Source organism: Lepisma saccharinum, unplaced genomic scaffold (genome assembly GCF_977018435.1).
Source record: "Lepisma saccharinum unplaced genomic scaffold, izLepSacc3.1 HAP1_SCAFFOLD_625, whole genome shotgun sequence".
NCBI lineage: Eukaryota > Metazoa > Arthropoda > Insecta > Zygentoma > Lepismatidae > Lepisma > Lepisma saccharinum.
In genome coordinates this window covers 431-11,184 of record NW_028143297.1, presented here as the reverse complement: position 1 = coordinate 11,184, position 10,754 = coordinate 431, and the positions used below count along the sequence as shown (strand labels likewise).

The 10,754-nt window shown below is 40.4% G+C and overlaps 1 protein-coding gene across 1 annotated transcript; it reads left to right on the top strand.

The window, feature by feature from the left end:
• Positions 1–1,283: 1,283 nt before the first annotated feature.
• Positions 1,284–6,221, top strand: LOC145983072 (uncharacterized). The gene has a single exon (XM_083116346.1). The coding sequence runs from the start codon at positions 1,284–1,286 to the stop codon at positions 6,219–6,221; it is 4,938 nt and encodes a 1,645-aa protein (XP_082972472.1).
• The last annotated feature ends 4,533 nt before the right edge of the window (positions 6,222–10,754 follow it).

The window sequence follows — 10,754 nt, the reverse complement described above, 5'->3', positions numbered from 1 at the left end:
GAATAAGTACAAAAATCAGGGCACTCACTGGATCTGTTATCTTAAATATTTAAAAGATGAGGCATTTGTGTTAGATTCATTTGGAGGTGTTCCACCTGAAAATTTAGTAAAATATCTAAAATCAGCTAATCTTTATTACTGTTTGGGACAGATTAGTGTATGTATTATTATTTGTGTTATTAATGTGTGAAAATTTGTATATTTTAAGTATTCATTATACTTGTCGCCACTAGGTGGCAGGACAGTGCAGACTCTGCTTCGGAGACTGTGCAGGGCGTGGTACTTATCGGGAAATACCCGCACTGAACGAGAGAACAGCGAGAGACATTGCTACGCGGTGGTCGACTCCATTCCAATGTAGTCCAGTGTCAGTGTACATTAAATAGTGTATATAATCAATCCAGTGTTTAAATAAGAAACGCAACATTTTATGGTCATCTCCGGGCAGGATTAGTTTACCAAGTGAACAATCTCTGTGAGATATGACGTGTTACGCATCACAACAAACGTCTCAACTCGCCCGCCATGGAAAGAACGAGTGCTTTCGCGCGGTATCGAAGTGACTTTGTATGCAGTGTTCCAGTTACAGATGTGTACTGACATTCGTACTTACGTCAATATATGGTTGCATGTTATGTGCTCAATCGTAGAACTTTCTGTGTCACAGTACTTATTACGTATTACGTGTAATTTTCAATTACAACCGTTACGCGTGTGATTTGAACAGACATTCCGTATCGTTATCGCGCGTACGTCGAATGTTTTGTTACAAGACCGAATTATACACGGTTGTATTCAGTGGACAATCAGTTATCTGTTACGATAACTCATCACGGGACTGAGTATCATAAATTTGGACAGTTTCAAGCATCCACTACAGTATCCTGCTGTCGGCTGAAGTGACGTCATCGCCAACACCCAGGGAAGCTTCAGGTCAAGGTCAGTAATTAGCTAGGCTCGCACCATATTTTGTTTACTCTTTCCTCACGTACTATTTCCTACACATCTTGCCCTCTTTCCTTCGCGATGGATGAAGAAGAGAAAAGAGTGTTGATACGCAAGAGAGCTGGATTTAGGGGCCAGTTAACACGAACACAAGCATTTGTCAATGCCTTTGAAGATACGGGGGAAGTTCAAGAAGTAAGGTCCGTTTACAGAATTTAACACCTTTGTGGGAAAAATATGATGAAGTTCAAACACGTTTAGAAGTAGAAGATATAAACGAAAATCACGAACCTCACAGGGAGGATTTTGAAGAAGTTTACTATAAGGTACGGGGTAAAATGGAATCCATTATAGAGAAACATAAACAAGCACAAGCTGCACCTACAGATGGATCGGATGTTGTAAACAATGCTTCATCATTAGGCACCAAGCACATTAAATTACTCACGGTATCTTTACCCACGTTTCACGGTAATTATCAGGATTGGTTAGCATATTCAGATGCATTTCAGGCTATGGTTCACACAAATGACAATATTCCTAAAATACAGAAATTCCACTACTTGCGTTCATCATTAGAATCTGAAGCAAGAACACTTATCGATACTTTGCCCATGACCGATTCAAATTACGATATTGCATGGCAATTGTTGAAGGATAGGTATGAGAATAAAAGACTGATAGCAGCAAGTCATGTCAATAACATCTTGCATGTGAACGCAATTAACAAGGAAAATGCCACAGAATTACGTCAGTTCATCAATGACGTCACCAGTAACTTAAATGCTCTTCGAGCCCTTGAATTACAAACACCGTTAGAAGATGTTATTTTGATACATCATTTTTTGGCTCAACTTGATTCTCACACAAGAAGGGAATGGGAATTAAGCCATACCGATCAGTCGTTCCCTACACTAAAGGAACTGTTCACCTTTCTAGAACAAAAATGTCAAGCTTTGGAATCACTGAAGTCTGTTCACGTAAACAAAAATGTCATTGAACACAAGGTTAGCCCTAAACAGAAACACATCCGTCAGTCAAATTCTTACCTGACAACTACAAATACAAAATGCTATTTCTGTAAATTAGCACATTCCTTATATTCATGTAAGTCTTTTGCAGGCGCAAGTTTGAAGCAGAAACAAGAGTGTGTGCGCAATAACAAACTTTGCTATAATTGTCTCAGATCGAATCATAATTTTAGGAACTGTACTTCAGGTAATTGTAGACGCTGTGGATTGAAACACAATTCATTGTTGCATCCAGACGAAGGCGGTAAACGAGGAGGTCCTCTAAGGCAAGACCAGCCAAGGAATGACTCACCAGACACGAGGAATGAAGCGGCAAGGACAACTTCAGTACAATCTTCATACTGCACATTTAAGAGTAAACCAAGATCACACGTTTTGCTATCAACAACTTTAGTAGAAGTCGTCGATTCTAGGGGACAGCCACATACATGTAGAGCTCTCCTGGACAGTGGGTCTCAGTCAAATTTCATCAAGGAAGATCTTGTTCAGAGACTACAGTTACGAAAGCAGAAAAATCATATTCCAATCAGAGGAATCAATAATGTTTCATCGGAAGCCAAGCACAGTGTAGACATTCAGCTGCGCTCAAGAGTGTCAGACTTCCAGACTTCACTTACTTGTCTGATACTCCCACGCATCACAGGGAACGTACCTTCTCAAGTTATTCATCATGAACATTGGAACCTACCAACAGACATTGAGTTAGCAGATCCAGATTTCTACAAACCAGAAGGGATAGATCTACTAATTGGATCGGAACTTTACTTGCACTTACTTCTTCCTGAAAGACAGACGAGAGATGAAAACTATCCAGTTCTTCAAAATACTGAATTAGGTTGGATTTTAGCTGGTCGGATGGAACAGCCTGTAGAACCTAGTACACCCACAGTAGCATGTTTTGTACGCATGGAAGACAATTTGAATTCTCAATTACGGCATTTTTTCGAGTTGGAGGAAATGTACTCGAAACCAAAAACAGCTGAAGAAGTAGCTTGTGAAAACCACTTCAATCAACACACCACCAGAGATGAAACAGGGCGTTTCATTGTTCGTCTCCCATTTCGATCAGATCATACAGAGCTAGGACATTCATACAACCAGGCATTATTCAGATTACATCAGTTAGAGAAGAGGTTTCAACAACAACCAGAGTTGAAAGAGGAGTATGGCAGAATAATCGAGGAGTATGAAATGTTGGGACACATGAAGCCAGTACAACCAGATCTAAATGAAGCTGATGACGTGTCATACTATTTACCACATCATCCAGTATTCAAACCTAGCAGCAGCAGCACGAAAACCAGAATTGTTTTTGATGCATCAGCAAAAACAACAAATGGAGTCTCATTAAACGATATACTGATGGTCGGTCCAACCACTCATGACGATCTTCAGTCTATAGCTCTTCGCTTCAGAACGCACAAGGTTGTATTTACGGCAGACGCCGAGAAGATGTTCAGACAAATCCTGATTCATCCAGATGACACTAAGTTTCAACGTATACTTTGGAGAAAATCTACAGATATGCCAGTACAAACGTTCGAGCTCACAAGAGTCACATTTGGTTTGGCATCATCACCATTTTTGGCGACCAAAACATTGCAGCAGTTAGCTGAAGAGGAAGCAACCAAGTTTCCGAATGCATCCAAAGTTTTACAACGAGATGTTTACGTTGATGACCTCCTCACTGGAGCCAACAGTATTGAAGAAGCTAGACAATTGCAAGGAGAACTAATCGATTTACTGAATTCAGCAGGATTCACTTTGAAGAAATGGTGTTCTAATCATCCAGAACTTCTTGAAGCAGTACCAGCTACTCATAGAGAAATGCAACTACCATTTCAGTTTGACAAGGGAGCAAGCGTTACGGCTTTAGGCCTCACGTGGGATCCAGTCACCGATAAATTGCAAGCAAATAACAAGGAGATAGTGTCATGTTATGAAGACAACATCACTAAACGACAAGTAGCTTCTATTGTCGCATCAATCTTTGATCCTTTGGGACTAGTGAGTCCAATAGTAATTTCTTACAAGATATTTCTACAACAATTATGGTTCCATAACATGGAATGGGACGATAAGTTACCAGAGCAACTCAACATGGAGTGGAAACGTTTGTTTCAACAGTTACCAAACATTAATCAGATACAAGTTAACAGATTTGTGCTAGTTCAAGGAAAAGTGGTTGACATTCAACTCCACGGATTTTCAGATGCATCGCAAGTTGCATATGGCTGTTGTTTGTATCTTAGATCAACAAATGAAAATGGTGAAACCACTGTACATTTACTTTGTTCACGTTCGCGTGTGGCACCTATAAGAAGGATCACCCTTCCTCGTCTTGAATTGTGCGCTGCTTTGTTGCTGGCGAAACTAACACACAAGGTGTTACAACTACTACAATTGGAAGTCAGTAGAGTCAATCTATGGACCGATTCGAAGATCGTACTGGCGTGGCTTGCATCACCTGCAAGACGATGGAAAACCTTTGTAGCGAATAGAGTTTCACAAATTCAAGAATGTTCTAAGCCTCAGTACTGGGAACATGTAGTGTCAGCACAGAACCCCGCAGATTTAATCAGCAGAGGGACAAATGTAGACTCACTACACACCTCTCAAATATGGTTTCATGGCCCTGATTGGCTATCACTTCCAACAACAGCATGGCCCTCGAGTCCAACATCGTCAAGGGATGATGACTTCGAACTCGACGAACTTGAAGAACAAAGAACAACTACAGTAAGTCTAGTCACAAATGCACCAACAATAGAATTTATCAGCAGATTTTCGTCGTTATTGAAACTTCAAAGAGTGATTGCATATTGTTTGAGATTTCTACACAATGCGAGGAACAAACAAGAGAAACACATAGGATCATTGTCAGCAAGTGACTTAAGATCAGCATTGCGTACTTGCATTAGAAGCATGCAACACGAAGTTTATGGCAAGGAAATAAGAGAATTGTCTTCTAACAGTCAGGTGTCAAAGGATAGTCAACTTTTAGACTTGCATCCTTTCTTCGATGACAAGCAAGTACTCAGAGTTGGAGGAAGACTTAGACACTCACAGCTACCATATGATAGCAAACATCAAATCATATTGCCACCGAAGCATCATTTAACTGAATTGATCATTCTTTCAGAACACCACAGGCTATTACATGCAGGACCGCAACTCCTTATATCTTCATTACGACAGGAGTACTGGATACCAAGAGCCAGACAAGTGGTCAGAGCTATTCTCCACAAGTGCCTCATTTGTTTCAAATTAAGAGCATCTATTTCCAACCAACTCATGGGACAATTACCACCATCCAGAATACAGTCCACTAGACCATTTCTAAACACTGGAGTTGATTACGCTGGACCAATTATCATCAAGCCGTCAATCACTAGAAGCAAATCAAGGTTGAAAGCATATGTAGCAGTATTTGTATGCTTTGCCACAAAGGCCATACACCTAGAATTGGTCGGAGATCTCAGCACAAAGTCATTCATTGCTGCTTTGCGAAGATTTACGTCACGCAGAGGAAAATGTCTGAACTTGTACAGCGACAACGGAAGAAATTTCGTAGGTCCCAATCGTGAGTTACAAGACTTGAAGAATTTATTCCAATCATCAGACTTCAGCAAGTCTTTAGAAGACCATGCAGCTCAGGAAGGATTAAAATGGCATTTTCTACCACCCAATAGCCCAAATATGGCTGGACTTTGTGAAGCAGGAGTGAAGTCCATGAAGCATCACCTGAGGAGAATCGTAGGGAACTCTGCTCTCACTTTCGAAGAACTTGAAACACTCTTAGTTCAAATCGAAGCCTGTCTTAACTCCAGGCCCCTCACAGTATTGTCACATGACCCTACAGATCCCAGTTTTATAACCCCTGGCCATTTCCTTATTGGTGCACCCCTAACTAGTTTTCCTGAGCCTAGTCTAACTAACATCAAAGAATCCAGATGGCAGAAATTGCAGCAGATGTACCAACAACTATGGGACCGTTGGTCAAAGGACTACTTGCATTCCCTGCAGCAGAGGACCAAGTGGAACACCCAAAAGAAGAATTTGGAACCAGGAACAGTGGTTTTAGTGAAGGAAGATCACCTACCTCCACTTACATGGAAACTTGCTATAGTTGAACAAGTGCATCCTGGTGCGCATGGACTAGTGCGTGTTGCAACTGTTCGCACTTCATCTTCAACCTATAAACGTCCAGTTAACAAACTAGTGCCTCTTCCAATAGATCATTAGTTGTACCTTTGTTGATCGACTCGATCAAGAGGGGGGACTATGTTTGGGACAGATTATTGTATGTATTATTATTTGTGTTATTAATGTGTGAAAATTTGTATATTTTAAGTATTCATTATACTTGTCGCCACTAGGTGGCAGGACAGTGCAGACTCTGCTTCGGAGACTGTGCAGGGCGTGGTACTTATCGGGAAATACCCGCACTGAACGAGAGAACAGCGAGAGACATTGCTACGCGGTGGTCGACTCCATTCCAATGTAGTCCAGTGTCAGTGTACATTAAATAGTGTATATAATCAATCCAGTGTTTAAATAAGAAACGCAACAATTACAATAATGCCCGTGTTCAAAATTTCAAAGATGTTAATTGTGGACATCTGTGTTTATCTGTTCTTAGATATATGTCTCAAATAAATAAACCATCAATTGAAAATTTTCAAAAGGCCCTGTGTTATCTGAAACATCATGGGAGTATTCCATCTCACCAGCCAAAATTCAATATTGAAACTTAGATTACATGATGATATAGTGTATCCCAAAACAATAGCTCTCAGAGCATTTTATGGCATGTACTTGATCCGTAATATTACACACCACAACAACACAATTGCAGTTGGTGATCAAAAAATTGTTATCACTCCAGGGCAATATAATCTGTCTACTCTAAATGCTCAGTTACCCAGAGGTATAGTGTTAACTCAAAATTCTGTCACTCACAGAGTAGAGATTGTGTCTGCTACAGAAACAGTGGATCTGGGTACTATAGGAGAGCTGTTAGGCTTTGAGAACAACACAAAACTTGAACCAGCCATCAAACACACTGCTATTAATATACCTAAATTCTTAGCCATAGAGACTCTGAATATTCACTGTAATGTGGCCGAGGGTATGATCACCAAATCAAATGGCATAGGCACTCACAAACAAACTGGCATCATTGCAACATTTAAACCTAACTCAGAATTCATGGAGCCGATCATCTACACTCCATCACCAACATTATATTTTCCTGTGTGCCATAACAGAATAGATTACATTGAGTTGATGGTCACTAATGAAAAAGAAGAATTAGTTGATTTTGCTGGAGCCACAACAACTGCTATCATAGAGATTAATATTTAAATAAAAATACATACAAAAAAATGGAAAATATTGAGAGTTATGAGCTACAATCATTCCCCCCAAACAGGAGGACCTTTGCAAATTTAAATCAACAAAACACAGAGATTGAGGTTGATCTTGATGTAGGGGGATGGCTTTATACACCCCCACAGAGCAGATCTATACATCAAATTTGATGTTGTAAAGCTCGATGGTACAGATTATCCGGCAAATTCAAGTATAAGATTGGTAGACAATTTTGTGCCACATCTGTTCTCTGAAATTGAGATCAGAAAACATGGTGTTGTTATAAACAGAGTGGATTACCCTGGTATTACCTCCACAGCTCTGGCCACACTAAAATTATCCAAGACCGAGGCTTCTTACTACAAAATAGGTGGATTTGAGGCTGGTGATAAAATATTATCCAAGAGCCACACAGTGCTGTTCCCTATGCGCCTGTTGCCTGGATTCTTCTCAGATTACAAAGATATTATGTGGAAGGGTGGTTTAAGAATCACATTTAGAAGAGCTGCCAATGATAATAATGCTTTGATGAGGTACAGTACATTAAACTCTACAGGGGAAGCTCTGCCTAATACCCTACCTGATGAGGGCAAGTGCCTTATTCAGACTATGGAGCTAAGAATGCCAGTTGTTGAATATGAAGCCAGTTATGCTCTTAAATACAAAGCTGATATCCTAAAAAATCCACAGGTGCCTTTACAATTTTATACATATCAATGTGTGCAGAAGCCTGCCACTGGTAGCTATTATGAATTTGATGCTACAAATTCATTCTCCAGTATACAATATGACATGCCAGATTTTGTGGTGGTACTGTTTCAGACTGGAAGACACAATAATCAGGAAAAAAATTCAAGTAAATTTGATAGCTGCAACATCAAGAACATATATCTTAAAAATGGCAGAAATGAGGTGTTCCCCAGAGAAAATTATAATTTAAACATGTCCAAGGATGATTTCCTCAAATTATATGAAGCATTTACAGCATACAAAAGGGTCACTACTGGCAATACTGACATGTATTACACACCAGATGAATTCAAAGCACAGAGACCCATGTTTGTCATCAACACTTCAAAAAGAAAACAAGTTGTGGTTAATGACAGGACAAACATTAAAATTATCTGTGAATTCCACGATACACTCCCTGATGACACCATATGTAGTGTTATTCTTATAGGTGAGAAATCATATATTTATGATGTAAGAAATGAGAGAGTCACAGAGCAATTCTAGAAAGCCTGTGCACAATGCATTGTCTTAGTACTAGATATACAAGTTGAGCCTGGTGTCTAATTGAACTTAAACCGGAAGTGGACCGGAAGTGGACCGGAAGTAAATATGTGTGGGTGTGGGTGGGTGTATGTGGGTAGCTCTTATGAGCATTTTTGCCCTAATTTTAAGTGTAGCCAAAAAAATATCAAGAGGGGCTTATTTTTAACAAGCTTATGGACAACAATCTCACAGATGTAGCTTTTGTAAGTGTAGGCAAATCAATCTGAGGGGGCTCATACTTTCACGGGAAATTCCCGAGGGTATTTTTACAAAAATCTTGGGTTAGACAGAGTACCACACTTGAGCAATAAGCTCATATGCACATCTTGAGCTAGGTTTAAGTGTAGCCAAATCTGCCTGAGGGGGGCTCATACTTTCTCGGGTTTATAATAGGTCAAATAACACTACTAGTACAGAGTTAAGGATCCGGAGAACGGGTACTAGATTCAGGATCCGAAGAACGAGTACAGAGTTAAGGATCCGGAGAACGGGTACTAGATTCAGGATCCGAAGAACGAGTACAGAGTTAAGGATCCGGAGAACGGGTACTAGATTCAGGATCCGAAGAACGAGTACAGAGTTAAGGATCCGGAGAACGGGTAGAGGGTTCAGGATCCGAAGAACGGGTACAGAGTTAAGGATCCGGAGAACGGGTACAGGGTTAATGATCCCGATATGCAACCAAAAAAACGAATACTCAGATCTGCAGAAGGAAACAGTTATTCACATCCGAAACAAATGGACGGGTAGGTTCCGGAAGCGGAAAACAGCTATACGGATTTGAAATCGTAATTGGGCCACCCTCATCCGGAACCGAAAACGGAGTACCCAGATCCCGTATTACCCTGAACCCGGATATCTCAGTACCTGGATCTGGCAATTCCTAGTTTCTAACCCCATCTCGCCAGCATCCGAGGAAAAAAAAATGGCTTCAAATCTCTAGAAGACCAAGAGACCCAAATCGTCAACTCATAAACCAGCGAGGCAAGGAATCACCGACCGGCAAAAAACAGATCAATCCACCCCTCGGTGTACCTTTGAGGAAACCCAAAGACCCGTGAGGACGTCACCTTTCGTACACACGCGGCGACATCCAGAAATTCCTCCTCTCCCGAAGCTCCCCTGCATTACAGGGACGTCCCGAGTTTTATACGTTTATGGGAGGTTCGTGAGGGAACCTAATCATAATATTCATGAAGTTTCAATGACTTTCTGAGATTCTTCAGAGAAGATAGCGATCTTCTTCAGGGAAGCACGGAGAAAGTACCACGGAAAAACCTTCTCGTTTTCCTTCTTCATAAGATAAATGTCCTCGAGCGTGACACAGGCGGACAATTCCCCTCCTTGGTCCTTTCCGGATGCTGGGAAGCAACAGAGCATCTCGGGGAAGAGAGATCTCATCTCCTAATGTTCTCCAAGTTCTTTATCTTTCCTGCAGCATCTAGGCGAGATTGTAAATTCAGGTACGCGCTAAAATGTTTGTTTTGGAAGAAGAAGAATGATGGGCGAACGTTTGTATAAATCGGAGACAAATGACTGTCAACTTTTGTTTGACGTTAACTTTCCTAAGTTCGAGTAAATGTAAGTAAGTGATGTCCAGAAGAATCCTATTTCAAATCATGAACGTTCGAGTTCGAGAATTCGAGTAAATATGAGCCGACCCCTGTGATAGTGTTAGCACATCGCGATACGACGCCAGGGGTCTCGAGTTCGAATCCCGGCCTGGATGTTTGTGAGTGTCCATTCACCACTTTCATTATGTCATCACTCATCCCTATCTTCGCAAATTAGCCAAAAGTGGCACAAAAATCGAAGTAAAATAAAGCAAATCAATCAATCGAATAAATATGAGTAAGTTATGTCCAAAAGAAACTTATTTCAAATTATTAACGTTCGAATTCAAGAATTCGAGTAAATATGTCCAGGAGAAACCTATTTCAAATCATTAACGTTCGAATTCGAGTAATTATGAATAACTGATGTCCAGAAGAAACCTATTTCAAATCATTAACGTTCAAATTCAAGAATTAGAGTAAATCATTAACGTTTGAATTCAAGAATTGAAGTAAATATGAGTAAGTGATGCCCAGAAGAAATCTATTTCAAGTCACTAACGTTCAAATTCAAGCA

Excerpts from the sequence above, each read along its gene's own strand:
- LOC145983072 (XM_083116346.1), top strand. The coding sequence starts at position 1,284 with ATGGAATCCATTATAGAGAAACATAAACAAGCACAAGCTGCACCTACA.